This window comes from Lactuca sativa, chromosome 4 (genome assembly GCF_002870075.4).
Source record: "Lactuca sativa cultivar Salinas chromosome 4, Lsat_Salinas_v11, whole genome shotgun sequence".
In the NCBI taxonomy this organism is placed as follows: domain Eukaryota; kingdom Viridiplantae; phylum Streptophyta; class Magnoliopsida; order Asterales; family Asteraceae; genus Lactuca; species Lactuca sativa.
In genome coordinates, this window is record NC_056626.2 from 144,130,321 (window position 1) to 144,152,287 (window position 21,967).

At 39.8% G+C, this 21,967-nt stretch overlaps 1 protein-coding gene across 3 annotated transcripts; it reads right to left on the bottom strand.

The window, feature by feature from the left end:
- Window positions 1-19,153: 19,153 nt before the first annotated feature.
- On the bottom strand, window positions 19,154-21,404 carry LOC111895428 (transcription factor bHLH137). Of its 3 annotated transcripts, none has more exons than XM_023891508.2 (8): window positions 21,035-21,404; window positions 20,770-20,940; window positions 20,583-20,648; window positions 20,394-20,462; window positions 20,217-20,288; window positions 19,914-20,108; window positions 19,726-19,820; window positions 19,154-19,569 (listed from the first exon to the last, which is right to left on the bottom strand). In XM_023891508.2, the coding sequence occupies exons 1-7, from the start codon at window positions 21,311-21,313 to the stop codon at window positions 19,731-19,733; spliced, it is 942 nt and encodes a 313-aa protein (XP_023747276.1). In that variant the 5' UTR covers window positions 21,314-21,404; the 3' UTR covers window positions 19,154-19,569; window positions 19,726-19,730. The 3 variants fall into 3 exon arrangements, with proteins under 3 accessions (XP_023747276.1, XP_023747274.1, XP_023747273.1); XM_023891506.3 differs by having other exon boundaries at window positions 19,154-19,560; window positions 20,217-20,303; window positions 21,035-21,401; XM_023891505.2 differs by having other exon boundaries at window positions 20,217-20,303; window positions 21,035-21,401.
- Between the last annotated feature and the right edge of the window lie 563 nt (window positions 21,405-21,967).

Below are 21,967 nucleotides of genomic sequence, written 5' to 3' on the forward strand. Positions count from 1 at the left end.
CTTCTCTAATACTTGCAACTGGTGATATTTAGATCTCAGGTTTATTTCAGAAAGGTAAATTGTTCCTTGCGGTTGGTCAACCGACGCATCTATGCGAGGCAAAGGTAATGATTTCTTATGGAAATCTTATCGAGGTCTCCGATAGTCGATGTACTTACGATACAATCCGTCAACCTTGTTAAAGAATAAGACCGGGGCTCTCCAGGGTGAGGAGCTTGGTCTTCCAATTCTATTGCTGAGTAGTCATTAGGCTGTCCAGACGGTTCTTGTATCTCCGTGGGTGTTATACTATAGGGTGATTTGGTTACAGGAGTCGTCTTGTGTTCTATGTTTGTTCACATGACGATGCGATTACTCGTAGTGTTGGGTAGTCTCCGTCCTGAAATTCATATTAGAAGTCATACATGGTTCATCAATCACAGTCTCGTGTATACGAGTCATATATAACTAAGATTGAAAAGGTGGTCGAATAAATGATTCTTCTTTAAGCTCACATCCCAACGAGGAAAAGAAGTTAAAGTGGAATCATCAATTCAAAACCTATAGAACCTTGATTATATACCACCTTTGTGTATACATTCTTCAGCGATAGATCCACCGTACGGGTCTTTGGATTGAACTTGATGTACTGTATGAGTGGTACTCTGGGGAGGTTTGCTGAGGTTTCTTCGGAAAGGATAAGAAACATGAGGTACTCTACGCATGAGTACTTCGGAGTTCTAAAATGACGGCTTCGCTAGAAAGACGATTTCGGAGAAAGAGATTTAGGCACGAAACTGGTATTGTGAGGATCGAATGGACTCTAGTTGTATGATAAAATCGGAATCACTTGGAAATAAAGGAACTAGATTTTATCATAAATGTGTTACAGACAAAACACAACAGTGCAACTTTTAACAGAGTTACAGTACTTTAGATTTACTACACGACTATTGTTGTGAACAAGGTATACTACAAAAGACAAGTATAAGCAGTACGAGGGTCCCTTTACTAACGGGATCTCGCAAAATATAAGTCTCTAGTTGCACTAGTTTTAAACATGCTCAAAAGCATACTTAATTACTGACGATTGGAAGTGAACCTATATTATTGTAGGGTCCTTTGCTATCTTTTGTTGTTCTGGGGTCAAACTCCTCCTGTTCCCCCGTCACCCTTATCTGTTGGGCAATCCCTTTTGAAATGTCCCATTACGCCACATAGATGACATATCCAAGAAATTTCAACATTGGTGGTCGAAGTAATGTGTTAGATCCGAGTTCTGCAGAAGCGGGTAGTGTGTCCATTCTTGTTGCAGTTCTTGCAGTGCAACAGACGACAACTACCTAGATGATGGAAGCTGCACTTATTGCACTTTGGTAGGTTTCCGACATACTGTCTGGCTGGGTTAGGGATACCCGGGATGCTAGTAGGGATGGTAGTGGGAGTTGCAGACGTCGTGGTCGCGAAAGCTGCCACCAATGATTGTTTCTTGTTCGCCCCTCGGGGTGATTTGCCTTTAGATCTAGCCCAGAACTTTCGTTTGTTACTCTTGGGTTTGATATTCGATGTGTAGTGGTTGTTTGTTACTCGTTGATGTACTTGGTTGTTACTTGGATTTGAATTATTGATAACCATCCCTCTAACATTTGCATTGTTAGCATTTAGGTGAGTCATGACAGCTGTCACGACAGCTGAGACTGCAGCTTGAAAGGTAGCTGCATCAATCTGAAGAGTTGGTGTTTGGTTGATGGGTTGATTACTTTTCTTCGGCGACATGATTCTATTATACGAAAGAAAAGAAGTTTGTGAGTGATTATGGTTGAACCTAGATGTGTTTCGATCGTTCATGTAAAGAGTAGAAGTATGTTCTCATGGGTTTGACCTACAACCCTATGATGTAGTCCTAGTACAGATTAGAAGTAAGTTTATAGAATGGTCTCAAGACATTTTTCGTCGAAACCGGGGGTACCATTGGTTGGTGAATAACATGATCCAACCTTTGAAAGAGAATTGGGAATGATCCCTGAGCTAAATTACTCTAGTCTAATAACTTGACAAGATGGGGTTTTAGATAGACTCCAACGATAGTATGATGAAAGTATTTGAACAAAGAGTGACACTAAAGTTAGTCGACTGTCAATATCATTGATGTTTAAGACGTAATAAGTTTGGGAAAATTGACCTTGTAGAAGGTCTTACATCACATCCGGAGTAGAAAAGTTTTGACAGTATAAAAGGCCTAACTAAAAGTATCTATAGTACAAGATAGTTTCATAGAAAAGTGCCACATAGGACATACACAGGAAAACGATTCCTTTTAACAGGGAAAGAAAGTAAGGCATCTACTACTGGTGACGGTCATCCCTCTGGTGAACCCTTAGTTTAGCCGGTTGACGTTCCATTTCTAGCATGTGTCTTTCGTACACCCTCTGGCGTACTCGGAGCTCTATGGCTTCAGCTCATGTTTCATCTAGTGCTTGTAGCAGGGTCTCGTGGTCTCTCTCAGATCTCTCATGAGTGTGTTCAAGGCGATTGGTGCAGATGGTATGCATTCTTGCATTGGCATCAACCTCTGTGATGCGATGGAGAGCCGTCCTGCCCTGAATCTCGTTTCAGGCAACTCTATGGACCAGCATTGGAAGAATTCTGTCTGCTGAGCTTCCTTCTCTTATGTTGTAGATGTTTCAGTCTCCATTAAACGGCATATGTTGATCTTGCTCTTCGCTCCATGTTTCCAAGCATTCTACCCAAGGAGGCGTCAGGCCATGAAAAGCCGGACGAGGGTTAGGAATTGGAATAGGAGCTACCGGGGTAGGTTCTCAACTTCGGGATCGGAGTTAGCACCGTCCGAATGATCTTCAGCATGGTGATCATTCAAAGGGATTGGATGATCGTCCTCTAGTTCTTCTCCAAACCATCCAACATTGCCTTCGTTCGAAAGGTACGGGTCGTCGTGGGGATGGAGTCCAGCCATTTTATCTACGCGAGAATTGGGGTAAGGAAATAATAATTAGTTGAACTAACTAGATAATTATTAGATAATCTTCATTAGTTACCTCACTACTTGTAAAGTGCATACCAGTTATATGTAATCAAAACATGATAGGCCTTCGAATAAGTGACCTTAACTCCAAATTCCCCAGGAACAGGGGTAAAGCAAAAATTCATAGATTCTAAGTCTATGTCATCCTAGTTACATATAACCTTATTGTACCCACTTACTAACTATTGACCTAGTAATGAAGATCTTTTTAGTTCTAAAGTAAGTAATTATAGTAACCCCAATTACTCCTATAGTATCTTAGACTTATGTTCTGTTCTAGAGTTCTCATTCTGGTAGTGTTGGTAAGTTTTTAGACTTGTTACCACATCACAACCATTCTTGGGCATGTGCTAATCACTCCTCGGAACGACATAGTTGATCAGGCTACGCTACTCCCAAGATTGACCATACATCCCCGAGCTCACCATACATCCCCGAGCTTACTTGTCATAGTGACACAGATTTTAGTATAAATGCAGGTATGTATACTTAGTTAAATATTTTATTATTTAAAAGTATATACTCTTGGTCAGAGTATTTTAATCCCATTGTATTTATAGTTAGTACATCTTTTATGGGTTGATATACTTAATTCACTATAAACAATGCTCTAATACCAATCTATTACACCCCAAAACCAAGAATGGCAAAAACGTTCTCGGGCGGAGGACGTCATGTATAGTATCACAACAATGCAAAGTAGTAAACAAGCAACAACATCATCCATTGCATTAATAGTATAATTGTAATTACAAGCTTGTTCTTTCATAGTATAAAACAACATAATGAACAATCAAAATAAAAGACGAGTCTTGACCGCTCCGTCTTCACAACACCTGGTCGTCGTACCTGTCTATTGGTTACCTAAGAATACAAGTTATTTTGAAAGCGTACATCAACATTTAAGCTGGTGAATTCAAAAGTATTTTAGGTGTCATTGCTTTGTAAAACTTTAAAGAAAACACTAGTAAATGTTTGGTGAAAAAATTTGTATTTGAACAATGTAAAATTTTTTATAAGTTTGAAAACTCCTAGAAAAACCTATATTTTCTACTAGTATAAAAAGTAGTCTTCTACCAAGACTCGATTGTTTTGTATGTTTGTCTCTTTGTAAAAATGAAAGCTTTTCCCAAGTATGACTATCATTATCAAAATATAGTTTTATATTACCCTTTATGTGAGACGATTACAATTTGAATATAATGGGAAAATGTATATGTGCGCTACAGTATTATTTGTATTAATTACTGAAGAAATAACTATTATTATTCAAATCTAGTCTACCTCATCGATTATGTGAATGTGACACAAATTAAAGGTAATAAGGAAATAATATAATTATTATAATTGTATGCTTTTGTACTAGGATATTCACGGTGTGGAAACTCGCTGAACGGTACAACCGTAGACATCCGTCAAGGTACACTTGTCATTTGTAACGTGTAAGTAATGTAGTATTGTATAAAGTGACTACTATTGTACTAATTGCCTTCAATTGAGTATTTAAGGTATAATGTGATGGATAGATCTCATACTAAACGGTCTCAATGTCAAAAGATTTTGGGAACCAAATGCAACCTCTACAATAATTGTGAGCCGTGAACATCCACATTCAAATTATATGATCATGTATACTCAATAAAACTATCACCATTTGTTTAGAACAATGCGTTAGTGATTCATTGATATAGTTAGATCCTATAATTGTTCCATGCTATAGCACCTTATTATGTTTGTTCTGTTATGGTGTATTGTATCTTCCTCCATGTTTCTCCTTATTGTGTGTTCTCTTATGTTATCGTGTATTGTATCTATGAAATAGTATCTATGTAATTTTCTCTCTTGTAACTGTATGTAATGTATTAGTAAAGACTCATCAATGAACTGAATCTTGTGTGATTTCTTGTACTTGAAATAGTAAGTAGTATCTCTAACTATACCTATTATAGTTACTAGTAATATACATGTATAACCGAAAGTATGCCTTTGCTACCCAAAGGTACTGAACTGACTGATGGAAATTTTATGTCTATATATGTATACATGATGTATAACTAATATTTAGATGACATTCAGACGAATAACCAATGCCTTAAGGCCACATCCCAACGAGGAAAAGGAAATAAAACGAGCTAGCCGTCCTAAGTCCTTTAAACATTTCTTATATAACTATACATATATAGGCATGCATTTGACAATATAAAAGTATAAAAGAAGTTTTGTAAAACCTTTGAAAAGTTTAATAACTAAGAATTGATGACTTGATGTTTGTTTATAAAACGAGTTGAAGGTAGTTTGTTTTGATAAGACAATTTTAAGTATAAGAAAACCTTTGTTTGGAACACAATTATAACAGAGTTTGAAAGGAAACCTACAGTATGTAAGACAGTTTGATCAATAGTTTTAACATGTAAAAACGTTTTAGTAAGTCATTTGGAAGTAGTATAGTGAGTACACACCTAAAAGTGTAGTAAATCCATTTGTATGCTAGTTATTAATCACATGTGATTGATGTACTAACTAGCATGATTCAACTTGTATTCCCCCCCCCCCCATAAAAGCATTTATAAACATTTAAAAGGTTAATTAAGGGGGGTATGAAGTCACCTGCAGTGAGTGGATCGGATGGAAGTGTCGGACAAGTGCTTGGTGTCAAGTGAAGACTTAAACACACACAATGATCCTAATAACATATAAAGACATATATATATATATATATATATATATATATATATATATATATATATATATATATATATATATATACACAACTAGTGATTATAACACTAATTAGACAAGTATAAACACCCTAACGTGTGGAAAACAATTTGGTCAAAGTGTTAGGAGGCCATTGGGTTGCAACAAAGGATTGCAAGACATTGTAAGTGAGTTTATGGTCAATGGACCATATTTAATGGAGTTTACAGCCCAGGGGAGTTTACTCCTGGCCGTAAACTCTCTAATGGGCTTCCATTTGAAGCTTAAAGGCAAGATGTCTTAAGTGGTTAAGTGTTTCAAGGCTAAACAAGAGGCTAGGTGAGTTTAAGGTCTTAGAATGACCTCAATTTGTGTTTACGGCCTGGGGACCACTTCCCCATGAGTTTATGACCGTAAACTCATGGTGGAAAATACCATTTCGTTGCTTGAAGTCCCTAGCTCAACGGGTTATGGTTATAGACTAAGTTCCTAGGCTTGGTAAGGCTAGGGTGCAATTTGCCCCACTTATAGGGGTTTACGGCCCAAGAACATGTCTTTGCCGTAAACTCCTTTGATCTTGAGTTTCTTTGTGATTTCTATGCTCTAAACATGTTAAAACTTGTGTACAACGAGTTAGAAGAAGAGTATTTACGATCTAGGAGCTTGAATGGTCGGTTTTGGCCAAGAACACTAGTGTGTGTTCTTGGTGTTCTTGGTGAAACATGAAGATCTACACAAATGGAATGATTTCACAGATGAAATCATGTAAGATCACTAGTTCATGTAAGATATCAACTAGTTAGGGCAAGAAACTTATGAGTTTTGAAGATCGGGGACGAAGATCGGGATGATACTTGAGAGGATTTCAGCCAAGGGAAAGAAAATAATGAACTAATGGCCAATATATCAACATATAGGGGGGAGTTTACGGCCCAAATGGAGTTTATGGCCGTAAACTCCCTTCTGGTGGCCGTGAACTCCTTGTCAAGGGTTTTTAGACTTGTTCTGTGAGCAATAACTTCAGTAGATAAACCTCGACACTTATCCCTTAAGTGTACAAGGCTTAGAACACTCAAATAAACTACAATTTGTGCTAAATGATAGCAGGAATGCGTTTGACTTTCAATGAAGTATTTGACTGTACATGATAGAAAATTTCGGGTTGTCACAATTTCCGTTGATTTCCACTGATTTCCGGCGATACCACCGATTTCCGTCGTTCTCCGGCAAGTTCCGAGTTTTCCGGCGACGCCTTTAGCGGCTATAACGTACGTTTTCTTTTTCCCTTTTTCTCTTTCTCTTGTTTTCTTACCATATTTAGCTATAATTTCATGTTTTTTTGGTGTTTTTAACTAGTCTCTGAGGCGGTCACCACCACAACACCACCGGTGCCACCATTTTCCGGCGACTGGTTACTTTTCTGGCATATGTGTAACACCGTGAATTTCAAAATAATTTTTCACAATTTATAAAAACATTTCTCATTTAAGTTCATAAAACATAAATTTAAAAATCCCAAAATCACATCATATAAATCCCAAGATCATATATATATATATATATATATATATATATATATATATATATATATATATATATATATATATATATATATATATATATATCAAAATCCCATGCGTGTGTATAGATCAAGCCGGCGCCTTCCCACGGTCATCGCTAGTACCTGAAACAACAACACTAACACTGTAAGCACAAAGCTTAGTGAGTTCCCAAAAATACCACACACATAATACATATTAGCCACTCGAGGCTATAACTCTATGGGTCCGTGCACCCAAACTCTATGAACCCTCAGGTTCTAACTCTATGAACCTTCCGGTTCCAACTCTATAAACATGCACAACATAAATCACATAGAAATAATGCAGTACGACACATCACATACATATAGCAGACAAATACTCTGATCACATAACTTTGGTTTCCTACTCAAGGTAAAGTATAGTGAGAAGACTCACCTCGCGTATCTCGATAACTCGCGAATCCTGAAATCACTCATGCTCGATCCTCCGAGCTATAATCCTCCTATAACATCATATGACTCTAATTAACACTTTTTAACACTAAGGTTGACTACCCCTAAGAAGTCAACACTAGTCAACGGTCAACGGTCAACTTTGACTGAACTCGGCGATTGCACTAGGGCGACTCAGCGAGTCTAGTCGTTTTCACCGACTCTCTAGGATTCCCTTTTTGACATGTCGAGTATTCCCTTGACTCGACGAGTTCCACCTGGTAAGAATCGCGGGGCCACCTCGACTCAACTCGCCGAGTCTCGAGAACAAGTCGGCGAGTTCCAGTTCGACTCAGACCACCTGTCAACCCTCTCTAACTCTCCCTGACTCACTGAGTTAACTCTTAACTCGGCTGGACCACTCACCGAGTGGTCAAGGACAATCTTCATGCTACTCGCCGAGTCTGTTCTTTAGACTCGGCGAGTCCATGCCATGCATCAACTCAAACTTGCTTCTGAGGTCAGATCTGTTCCAACAACTCATAGATCTGGCCCTTCTAAGTTAAATCATCACGTAAAGTCCATAACTTGGTGCTCATAACACACCCTATGACTCATAAATGGTGTTTTGTCCTTAAGCACCAAGACCCCAATCCAAAACCCTCATGGATTCATAAAAAGCTTGGGCAATGGGACACTCTAGACCTCCAAAGGTCCAGATCTATAACCTAACTCACCTAAGGGACCAAGGAAGCACTAGATCTAACCACAAAAGTGCTCAAAAAGCCCCAAATCACCCCAATCATCAAAATAACAGAGAATAGCTCGAGAGTAATACCTCAAATGTGATGTTCAGGACCTCAAATCTTCAGAAAGTGGCTCCACTTGATTTCCTTAAGCTATTGCTTCCTTTCCCTTGCAATATAACACCTCCAAGGTCAATAATGGCTCCTTGCTTTGCTCCAAACGCTCAAACTCTCTAGGGTTTCACTCAGGGGTCTGGTGAGCACAAATGACGGCCTTAAGGCCCTTTAAATAGGTCCCAAACCCGAGAAATTAGGGTTTCATTAAACAACGCAGCCTCGCCGAGTCCATACCTTGGACCCGCCGAGTCCAGGCGCGAACCCGCGTCCAGAACCGCGATCCTACTCGGCGAGTCTGAGCTCCAACTCGCCGAGTCCCCTCACAAAACACCAAAAAACATAAACATAAAAGATACCTGGAAATCCGGGCTGTTACAACTCTCCTCCGCTAGAACTAGACTTCGCCCTCGATGTATCGCTCTGAAAATAGCTCCGAATGCTGCTCACGCATCTCATGCTCCGGCTCCAAGGTCATCTCTGATCCCTTCCGATGTTCCCACTGAACTAACACCAGGGGTACCTCCTTGTTCCTCAGAACCTTGATTTTCCGATCTCTGATGGCCACTGGTCTCTCGGCATAATTCAGGCTCGCATCCACCTGAATACCCTCTAATGGAACCACTGCCGACTCATCGGCTATACACTTCCTCAACTGCGACACATGAAAAGTGTCGTGAATCTGCCCCAACTCTGCTGGCAAATCCAACCGATAGGCTACCCGGCCTACCCTCGCGATCACACGGAATGAACCAATAAACCGGGGCCCCAACTTGCCCCTCTTCCTGAATCGAATCAGTCCTTTCCAAGGAGAGACCTTCAGGACAACAAAGTCGCCGACCTGGAACTCAAGCTCGAATCGACGTCTGTCTGCATAACTCTTTTGTCGGCTCTGAGCGGTCAACAACCTCTGTCTGACCTGCTGAATCTGCTCTGTCGTTTGAAGCACAATCTCTGTACTGCCCATCACTCGCTGCCCAACCTCTCCCCAACAAATGGGGGTCCGACACCTCCTCCCATACAACAGCTCAAAGGGTGGCATACCAATGCTCGAATGATGGCTGTTGTTGTAGGAAAACTCTGCCAAGGGTAAATACGCATCCCAGCTACCCCTGAAATCCAACACACATGCCCGGAGCATGTCCTCAAGCGTCTGAATCGTCCGCTCACTCTGGCCGTCTGTCTGGGGATCATATGCGGTACTAAAATGCAGTCTATTACCCAACCCCTCATGAAATTTCTTCCAGAATCTAGAAGTGAAACGCACATCACGGTCAGAAACAATTGAGATCGGCACCCCGTGCCGAGATACCACTTCCCTCACATACACCTCCGCCAATTTCTCTGCTAAAGAACTCTCACTGATGGCAAGGAAGTGAGCGCTCTTCGTCAACCTGTCCACAATCACCCAAATTGGATCAACTCCTCTGGAAGTCCTTGGCAATTTGGTGATGAAATCCATAGTGATCTGTTCCCACTTCCACTTGGGAACCTCCAATGGCTGCAACTTGCCATGCGGCCTCTGGTGCTCGACCTTAACCTTACGGCAGGTCAAGCACCTCTCAACAAACCACGCGACGTCCCTCTTCATACAGGGCCACCAATACTCCTTCCTCAAATCCAAATACATCTTAGTGGCCCCCGGATGGATCGAAAATTTCGACCGATGAGCCTCCTCCATCAAAGTGGTACGCGTTCCTCCCACAAACGGTACCCAGATACGCCCTTGAAATGTCATAAGCCCCCGACCATCGGTCACGAATTCTGAAACCAAACCAACAACCCGTTCCCTCTTCTACATCTCAGGTTGCACAGCCTCGGCCTGTACCCCGTTAATGGCGTCCAATACCGGAGCTATCACGGTCAATCTCAAACATACATCCCGCAGTGGAGTGCTCTCCGCCCTGCGGCTCAACGCATCGGCTACCACATTAGCCTTGCCTGGGTGGTACAGGATCTCACAATCATAATCCTTGACCACATCCAACCACCTTCTCTGTCGCATATTTAGGTTGGGCTGATCCATCAAGTACCTCAAACTCTTATGGTCCGTGTATAGCGTACACAGAACCCCATACAAGTAGTGACGCCAAATCTTGAGGGCGAACACTACTGCCCCCAACTCTAGATCATGGGTGGGATATCTCGTCTCATGAGGCTTCAGCTGCCTCGATGCATATGCTATCACATGCCCTCTCTGCATCAGCACCGCTCCCAGCCCCAAAATCGATGCATCACAATATACTACAAATTCCTCCATCCCTTCCGGGAGAGCTAATATCGGGGCTTCGCACAACCTTTGGCGAAGTGTCTCAAAGGAGGCCTGCTGCTCAGGACCCCATGAGAAAGCAACACCCTTCCGGGTCAATCTGGTGAGTGGCACTGCGATCTTGGAGAAATCCTTGATAAATCTCCGATAATACCCTGCCAGCCCTAGGAAACTCCTGATCTCGGAGGGTGACTTCGGCACCTCCCAATTCATCACTGCCTCAACCTTGGCCGGATCGACCAATATCCCTTCCTGGTTAACGAGATGTCCTAAGAACTGAACCTCCTGCAACCAGAAATCACACTTGGAGAATTTGGCATAAAGCCTCTCCGATCTCAGAACTCCGAGAACCTCGTTCAGATGCTCCTCATGCTGCTCTCTAGATCTCGAATATACCAGAATGTCATCAATAAATACAATCACCGACCGATCCAGCATCGGCCTACACACTCGGTTCATGAGATCCATGAACACCGCCGGGGCATTGGTGAGCCCAAAAGGCATCACCACAAACTCATAATGCCCATAACACGTCCTGAACGCTGTCTTCGGGACGTCCTCATCCCGCACCCTCACCTGATGATATCCAGACCTCAAATCGATCTTGGAGAACCAAGATGCTCCCTGCAACTGATCGAACAAATTGTCGATCCTCGACAATGGGTAACGGTTCTTGACCGTCAGCTTGTTCAACTCCAGGTAATCAATGCACATCCGGTGTGAACCATCCTTCTTCTTGATGAACAAGATAGGCGCTCCCCACGGCGAGCTGCTCGGCCGAATAAATCCCTTCCCCAGCAGCTCCTGAAGCTGCGAGGATAACTCTTGCATCTCTGAAGGTGCAAGGCGATAAGGCACCTTAGCGATAGGCGCGGCCCCCGGTATCAAATCGATACTGAACTCCACTTGCCTCACAGGAGGCACACCTGGTAACTCCTCGGGAAAAACATCTGGGAACTCACGCACCACTGGAACCTCCTCAATTGAACTCGGCCTCTCGGAAACCACCCGTGTATCCATCACATACGCCACAAAACCCTTACAGCCCTGTTGTAGACACTGCCTCGCCCTAGCGGCCTAACAAAACGCTGATCCTGAACGTGTACCCTCGCCGTACACCGAAAGAACTCCCCCACTAGGGTCTCGTATGGTCACCAGCTGACGCTTGCAGTCGATAACCGCACCGAATCTGCTCAACCAATCCATGCCCACAATGACACAGACATCACCCATCACAATAGGAACCAGATCAATCGGGAACTCAACACCGAAAATCTCGACTACACAACCTCGGAGAACCTCCGTGGCATATATCACTCTCTCATCAGCTATGGAAACTCTCAGAGGCCGACTCAACGCCTCACGACTAACACTGATATGCTGACTAAAAGCCAAAGATACAAAAGACCGACTCGCACCCGAGTCAAATAACACCAAGGCAGGTACATAATTCACAAGAAAAGTACCTACGCATAACATAACATAAGCATAATATCTCAACATCAAAATAAATACATGAAAGAATACATACCAGCCACGATATCAGGTGTTGCGCGGACCTCCTCCGCAGTCAGCTGAAAAGCTCTCCCTCGTGCCCTCGGCGCCTCGGCCTTCACCAGCCGACTCTCTGTAGCTCTGATGGCGGTAGGGGTGGATCCCTGAGCTGATCCTCGTAACTGCGGACACTCTGCCTTCCGGTGTCCGGTCTGGTTGCAGTGAAAACACACCGCAAACCCCTTGGGGCAGTCCTTGGCCATATGCCCCTCCTTGCCACACTTGTAGCAAGATCCCGCTTGGCAGACTCCATCATGACCCTTGCCGCACTTCCCACAAGTGCGGCCCTTCTGGCTCCCTGGTTTGGGATCAGCGGGCTTGGCCCGCTTGGCTGCCGGCTGAGACTGTGCCGGTCGCCGATCCCCCCCCCTGCGACTCTGCCTCCTCCCTGGCCTGAGTCTCTAGCTCGATCTCTCTCTTTCGGGCATTTGCCTGAAGCTCAGCAAATGTCCAATACGAGGAGTTCGCCACGAACTCCCGAATATCCCATCTCAAAATGCTCAAATAACGGCTCATACGTGCCTGCTCAGTGGACACGTGCTCAGGGCAGAACATTGCCCTCTCATGGAACATCCTGGTAATTGCTGTAACTGACTCAGTACCCTGCTTGAGGGTCAGAAACTCCTGGGCCAGACGCTCCCTCTCCACCTGGGGAGCATACTCATCTCGAAACATGGCAGTAAACCTCTCCCAGGTCACTGCCGCAAGCTCAGCAGGCGTGAAATGCGCCGTCACGAATTTCCACCAGTCCTTCGCTCCCAAGCGAAGCTGGTTCAGCGCGAACCGAACCTTCAAATGCTCAGGAGATGAGCAAGTGAAGAAACACCCCTCTATATCAGATATCCATCTCATAGTTGCCACCGGATCCTGGGTCCCATCAAACTCTGGTGGTTTTGTGTTGCTGAACTCCCGGAACAACAACGCATCACCACCTTGCGGCCTCGCGGCAGCAACAGCCGCGGTGGCCGCCGCAACAGCAGCCTCAGAAAGAGCGGCATAACGCTCGTCAAAGGTCTCAATCAGCGTGGTCTTTATAGACCCAAACATCTCCGGTATCTCTGCCCTGATGGCCGCAGCCACCTCCTCATGGATGATCCGGCGGATCTCCTCATCACTGGTACCACTGCTCTCGGGCATCAAGCGTGTCCTCACCATGATCTACCTCTGAAATACAACATACGATAAATTAGAACCCATACGATTATACTCACACTCGTCAACTCTTTCCTCCTTGATCCTTGGTATTCCAAAGATTCTTACTTGGGCTGTACACCGCTCCGGTGCTTTCAGTAGTACGGGCCCAATACTACTGTCCACACCGTATCAGAATACACCCCAAGTCCTCCTCTTCGGATCCCAAATTCCAAGTACTCTATCATGCATAAATCTCCCTCTAATAGATCTCTTATAAGCCCCTCACTGCTACCTACTCACTCTCAAGCATCTCATAGCAGCTCACCTCTTCCTAGGCTAAGGCATCACAAATCAGGCCACTCTAGTCCTAATAGGAATACCTAGCCTACTCTAGCATGTGAATACATCATATCAGTATCAATATCACATAACATAAGGGTATTTTGGGAAATCACCGTTCGGGCGCGGACTGATCGTACACACAACTCTGCTCTGCATTTTCAAAATCTTTTATTCTTTTTGAAAATACTTCTCAAATCCTCAGTTTGAGTTCAAATACGCCCGAAGGTGTACTCGAATCCCTCAAACCAAGGCTCTGATACCAACTTGTAACATCGTGAATTTCAAAATAATTTTTCACAATTTATAAAAACATTTCTCATTTAAGTTCATAAAACATAAGTTTAAAAATCCCAAAATCACATCATACAAATCCCAAGATCACACACACACACACACACACATATATATATATATATATATATATATATATATATATATATATATATATATATATCAAAATCCCATGCGTGTGTACAGATCAAGCCGATGCCTTCCCACGGTCATCGCTTGTACCTGAAACAACAACACTAACACTGTAAGCACAAAGCTTAATGAGTTCCCCAAAATACCACACACATAATACATATTAGCCACTCGAGGCTATAACTCTATGGGTCCGTGCACCCAAACTCTATGAACCCTTAGGTTCTAACTCTGTGAACCTTCCGGTTCCAACTCTATAAACATGCACAACATAAATCACATAGAAATAATGCAGTATGACACATCACATACATATAGCATACAAATACTCTGATCACATAACTCTGGTTTCCTACTCAAGGTAAAGTATAGTGAGAAGACTCACCTCGCGTATCTCGATAACTCACGAATCCTGAAATCACTCGTGCTCGATCCTCCGAGCTATAATCCTCCTATAACATCATATGACTTTAATTAACACTTTTTAACACTAAGGTTGACTACCCCTAAGAAGTCAACACTGGTCAACGGTCAACGGTCAACTTTGACCGGACTCGGCGATTGCACTAGGGCGACTCGGCGAGTCTAGTCGTTTTCACCGACTCTATAGGATTCCCTTTTTGACACGTCGAGTATTCCCTTGACTCGACGAGTTCCACCTGGTAAGAATCGCGGGGCCACCCCGACTCAACTCGCCGAGTCTCGAGAACAACTCGGCGAGTTCCAGTTCGACTCGGACCACCTGTCAACCCTCTCTAACTCTCCCTGACTCACTGAGTCAACTCTTAACTCGGCTGGACCACTCACCGAGTGGTCAAGGACAATCTTCATGCTACTCGCCAAGTCTGTTCTTCAGACTCGGAGAGTCCATGCCATGCATCAACTCAAACTTGCTTCTGAGTCAGATCTGTTCCAACAACTCATAGATCTGGCCCTTCTAAGCTAAATCATCACGTAAAGTCCATAACTTGGTGCTCATAACATACCCTATGACTCATAAATGGTGTTTTGTCCTTAAGCACCAAGACCCCAATCCAAAACCCTCATGGATTCATAAAAAGCTTGGGCAATGGGACACTCTGGACCTCCAAAGGTCCAGATCTATAACCTAACTCACCTAAGGGACCAAGGAAGCACTAGATCTAACCACAAAAGGGCTCAAAAAGCCCCAAATCACCCCAATCATCAAAATAACAGAGAATAGCTCGAGAGTAATACCTCAAATGTGATGTTCTGGACCTCAAATCTTCAGAAAGTGGCTCCACTTGATTTCCTTAAGCTATTGCTTCCTTTCCCTTGCAATATAACACCTCCAAGGTCAATAATGGCTCCTTGCTTTGCTCCAAACGCTCAAACTCTCTAGGGTTTCACTCAGGGGTCTGGTGAGCACAAATGATGGCCTTAAGTCCCTTTAAATAGGTCCAAAACCCGAGAAATTAGGGTTTCATTAAACAGCGTAGACTTGCCGAGTCCATACCTTGGATTCGCCGAGTCTAGACGCGAACCCGCGTCCAGAACCGCGATCCTACTCGGCGAGTCTGAGCTCCAACCCGCCGAGTCCCCTCACAAAACACCAAAAAACATAAACATAAAAGATACCTGGAAATCCGGGCTGTTACAATATGAGTATTTGAGACGACACATAACTCTGGGAAGCGTTGCTGGAAAAACTTCGGCTGGTGGCCGGAATAACAATAGAGATGACGTCAATAGCGACGACATATGATTATTAGAGACGACACGTATTAGAGATGACGGTTTTTGCGACGCAAATGAGTATTAGCTACGAGGTAATTATGACGTCCCTTTAGCGACCGCATGTCGTCACTAAAGGTATTAGCGACGACAGGGGAAATCAATTGCGACGACTTTTGTCGCCGCTAAAGGGTACAATTTTTGTTGTGAGTACTCAAAGTTGACAAAGAACTTGCTTAATGGTTGCTAATTAATAGGGCGAAAAGCAATCTTTAATATAATTCTTTTGTCATTGAAATATTAAGCTTAATAAAAATCTAGGTTTTTTTATTTGTTTATTTGTTTATTTGTTTTGTTTTTTTTAAATGAAGTTAGGGTAGTTTTGTGTCATAGTTGGTATTTATTTTATCAATAAATACCCGTCTGAGCATCTTCGTCTTCCTGTTGGTCGATTCTAAACAAGATTTGATCCAACTGACTTGTTTTAGTGTCCTAATTTAGCATAGACAATATTAATGCATTACAAACAAAATTACATTTAGTGATATAATTTTTTTTGTGTCACTATACCCTTAAAAATTCTAGTTTTTATTATCCCGCTTCTAACTCCAGCTTAAATTAATAAAGTTCCGCCTAATTATATATTTTTACGGGTTTGAGCTTGTGGACATATCTCTGATTTATGGAAGCTATGTCAATTTATGTCATCCTCAATATACCATTGTCGATCATTCGTAATTGCTCTAATACTTCCTTTCCCATACACCCCTATGTCCCTCATCCTTGTCTTCTTCTCTCTTGGCGACTCAATCACAACATTATATGTCCCTCATCGACTGTAATAGCAAAGGCTAGAACCAATTTCTTGAACCCTAATCTTCGATTTAGTGACCAAGAAGCTGCTACCTTTAAATTTCTCAACAATATATGTCTAAGATAGGATTAAATATGAGGATTTGAATAATTATACAAGATTTGAAGGAGAATTACCCTACCACAGATGTTAGGTCGCATTTGATGGGTTTTTTCAGTTATGTAACATTTCAATTTTGTTTTTTGGTAGGTTGCGTTTTGGGTGGAGTCGCTACTTCAAACTTTTTATTTTTTGGATTTGAATAAGATTCAGTCGCGGTTTGATGGGTTTTTCAATTCTGTAACGTTTCAATTTCATTTGTTGTTAGGTCATGTTTTGGGTGGAGTCGCTACTTCAAACCTTTTTTCTGCATTTGAATAGGGGTGAGGAACATGTTTTCTTTTCCCTTTCCTCTTTCTCTTGTTTTCTTACCATATTTAGCTCTAATTTAATGTTTTTTTTTGGTTTTTTTTAACTAGTCTCCGGTGGTGGTCACCACCACAACACCATCGGTGTCACCATTTTCCGACGACTGGTTGCTTTTCCGGCGACTCAACAGGTGCTCCTTCTTTTTTCCTTTTTTTTGTTCAATAAGTATACGTGAATTGTATATATTTTGGTATGTAAAATTTATAATTTGGTTTGTGAAATGTATGTATTTTGGTATGTGAAATGTGTGTATTTTGGTATGTATATGTGAAATCTACATGTATGAATATGTAGGTAAAAATGTATATGCAAATGTGTATATGTGAATTTGTATGAAAAAATGTATGTATATGTGTGTATAAAAAAGTCTATGTGAAAATATGTATATGTGTATTTCTATGTGAAATGTATGTATATGGACATATGAAAAAATGTATGTAAAAAAATATATATGTATATGAAATGTAGACATTTTTATGTAAATATGTGAATTTTTATGAAATAATAATATTTGTTTTTTTACACATAAACAATAACATATGAATGCTTTGATGGTTTGATAGTTTGTTGAATGGTTAATGATTTAATTGTAGGATGTTGATGTGAATGTTTTTTTCAAAACCCGGCATTTGTGACGGCCATTGGAGACATTATCCGCTCCTTTAAAACCAAGTCAACAACAACGAGGAAAACAATGATGGAGAAGACGAAAGACGAATACACATATTATTTCTTGGATTTATCACATGTTATGAATGATGTTATTTTAGATTTATTAGATAGTTTATGCCTTATATATTAGATGTTTATTTGAGATTTATTAGACATGTAATATGGTATGTTTGATGTTTTATGTAATGTGATATGTATTTATTTATGTATTTTTATTAAATCTGCATTTTATGATATATATATAAACTAATATCATAAAAAATCCGTTTTTTCTAAAAAAAAAATAAAAAAATTAGTAGCGACACCTTTAGGGACGGCATATGAGTATTTGAGACGACACATAACTCCGGGAAGCATTGCCGGAAAAACTCCGGCCGGTGGCCGGAATACCAATAGAGACGGCATATAATTATTAGAGACATGTATTAGAGACGACGGTTTTTGCGACGCAAATGATTATTAGCTACGAGGTAATTACGATGTCCCTTTAGCGACCAGATGTCGTCGTTAAAGGTATTAGCGATGACAGAGGGAATTAATTGCGGCGGCAAAAAAGGCTACAATTTTTGTTGTGATTACTCAAAGTTGACAAAGAACTTGCTTAATGGTTGCTAATTAATAGGACGAAAAACAATCTTTAATATAATTCTTTTGTCATTGAAATATTAAGCTCAATAAAAATCTAGGTTTTTTTTAATCGTTTTTTTGTTTTGTTTTTTTTTTAAAATGAAGTTAGGGTAGTTTTGTGTCATAGTTAGTATTTATTTTGTCAATAAATACCCCTCTGAGCATCTTGGTCTACCTGTTGGTCGATTCTAAACAAGATTTGATCCAACTGAGTCGCTTTAGTGTCCTAATTTAGCATAGACAATGTTAATGTAAGGTGAAAAATAAACGAGTTAACTTGTATAGAAAACGCTTGAATCTATAAGGTAATGAATCACGATAGTACTATTATATATTTATGTTATGCATTTGTAAAAACAAACTGTTTGCTTTTTTTAGGACGTTTAAAACATCATGTACATGTTTGGTCAATTTAACTAGCACGTACAGTATGATATCCAGTGAATTAAACAAGCCTTCTGTTTCATAAGATTGTCAAATATTAATTTCGGCTAAATTTAAACCCGCAGACTAGTATATATGATACCCATAGCTCTATATAATCTGATGTATGCTATATAATGTAGCACATTAAATTATGAGTATAACAATGAAGAAGCCATGGAAACAAATATTTTTTCTGAACATTGCTTATGTTTTCTGACATTTCAGACCCACACAAAAAGCAAAATAAAACAGCCGAATACAATGAACCAACACAAAAGGTCGAGACCAACAGTAACTAACTGTAGAATTAATTCAATTGATAATACAAAAAAAAATTAAAATTGAAAAATTAACAAGTGTTCTTTTACAAACATTCTAAATACACATGTGTTCATAATGGATAGGGTTCCTTGTGTTCATGATCAGTTCTTGATCAATTTCTCTTCACATATCTCAAGCCTCAAGGATACTTGATAATGATCATCAAATGTGGAAGCTATTTTCTTTCGGGATATTCACATGAATTTGATTAATTTGCTTAGCCGACGATGATGAGCTGATAAATCTCAATGCATGCATAAACTACATACACTAAAACAAATTAAAGATAATAATTAGTTATCGTTTTAGTTGTTACATTGATACATCAACTTTCGTTTATTAATGTTTAATGAATATAAATTAAAATAATTAAATAAGAATAGTATTCACCATGAATTAAAATAATTAAATAAGAACAGTATTCACCATGATTAAAAAGAACTCAAGTTACTGTTGATAGCGAAACGAGTGTCAAGTTTTAGTCTTTGTTCATCCGCTTCCCACAAGTGTTGTCCATTTCCCTGGAAAATTAAATTATTTATTAATTTGTATATAAATAAAACAAAATAACAATAATTTTTTTTTTGTGTCCATTCATGAGTTCGAAAAGATACCTGGGAAAGAATATTTGGCATTTGGGATTGTTGAAACAACAGTGAATTAGGTGATGCTGAAGCATCAATCAGCAGTGGTAAGTGAGGGTAGTTATCGGTGGCCGGAGCAAAGGTGGCAGGGGAGGCTCCGCCGTGGGTACTACATTGTTGTACACTTGGCATTGGCATGATTGGCAGTACCATGCTGCTCATATTCTGGACATATAGTATACAGCACTTTTCAAATCATTATTAAATAAATAAAATAAATAATTCCACAAACCCTAAATAAATAAATAAATAAATAAATAAATAATTAATTACCTCATCAGGTTTAAGCATGAATGCCTCCATATCCACTCCGAAGTCATATAGCATGGGATTTACAGATGCAAGCTTCATGGAGAGAAACTAAAATAATTTATTTATTAATGATTAGCAAACAAGTTTTTATGTTCTTTGCGTAATAATTTATTTTTAAATATAGAAAAATAATATTACTTCAACTTGATTTTGTAGGGACTGAACATAATTGATGATTTCATCCAACATGAGGGCCTTTCCAGTAACCTGCATATCAATCAATCCCACATGAAATTGTCGGAAAAAATATTCATAATATTCCAGTTTAATTAAATTTAATTAATTATTTTCAAATTAAAAACAAAGACAGAAGCAAGAACAACTCACCTTGTCACAACCTGGAACAATGGCTTGCAACAGCTTCATCCTTTCACTTATTTTCTCTCTCCTTACCTGCAAAAAGATTAAAATAAAAATAAAAATATTAATTAATGATTCATTATATGTTAATATGCATGAAATAAGATGAGGGCATAATTGGAAATTGAGGTGTGAACATGTAGAAGAAGGGTACCCTTTCAGCAAGGCTGTGGCTATCAGTAGCTTGGCCTCTTCTTGCTCTAACATGAATGTACCCAATTGCCCCTTCTTCTTCGCAAGAACTTTGCTTCGATATAATCTTCTTCTTTTTTTCCTCTTGATAATCATTGCTTTTCTTTTGTTTCTTCAGTTTGGTGCTTGTATCCTTTAATTTTAAAAAAACGAAATACATTTTATTTGCTTCATTATCATTTTAAAGAAAATTTGATTAAATAACTTAAAAGTAATCAAGTTATTACTTTAGACTGAGCACGGTGTAGAGAACAAATTTGTTTGTCCTTCCTCTTCTTTGCGAACAACTGATCATTCACACTTGAAACTTTCTGATCATCAAGAACTATTGACATTGAAGAATCTGGGCTCTGCAACTTGTTTGCTACATAAACTTGATCATGTTGTTCGTGGAACTGAGAGAAAGAGGTGGTCGTGGTGGTGGTGGTGGTGGTAGGGAATGGAAAGAAAACAGTCTGATCAAGGACAAAAGATTGGTGTTGTTGATGGTATGAAAAGGCTGCCATATTTTAAACTTTCAATTATGATTTTTGCTGTTTATAATTTGGAACTGAAAGATGCAAGAGAGTTTGGAAAAGAAAATGTGGGTCGATAACGATCATGGAGATAGGTATATGTAAACACGAGGAGAGAGAAAATAAGAAATAATTAAATGATATGAGCCAAAATTCATTTAAATATTTAATAAATTCCAAATATATATATTTTATCTGATCTAATAAATAAATATATTTTTTCATATGTCATGTTTTTATTGTATTTTTTTACATTTTTTTTTCTACTTATCATTTTATATTTTTTTTTTATTTTATTAAATATCATATAATATTTAAATGTAATAAATATAATAATAAATGCATATCAATTTTGTTAATACATCTTTCCTTTTAATTTGTAAATTTCTAAATTGAATCAAATTATTTTATTTATTTATTTATTTAAATGAAAAAACGAAAAAAAAAACTAAAATTAACAAATTAAAATTACATTTCAATAATTCAATATATTTTTTTTTTCCTTATAAATTCAAACTTGCTAAATTTCCCTATAGATATGGGAATGATACTTTTAGAGGTTAAGAACTTTTCTCTGATTGTAATCATTTTATCTTTCCTGTTGTATTCAACTAATAAAGCAATACAACGTGCCAAACAGATTAT

Excerpts from the sequence above, each read along its gene's own strand:
- LOC111895428 (XM_023891506.3), bottom strand. The coding sequence starts at position 21,313 with ATGGCAGCCTTTTCATACCATCAACAACACCAATCTTTTGTCCTTGAT. Across the intron at positions 20,649-20,769 it reads GCCACAGCCTTGCTGAAAGG|GTAAGGAGAGAGAAAATAAG; the intron begins GTACCCTTCTTC and ends ATCTTTTTGCAG. Across the intron at positions 20,109-20,216 it reads TCATGCTTAAACCTGATGAG|AATATGAGCAGCATGGTACT; the intron begins GTAATTAATTAT and ends CTATATGTCCAG.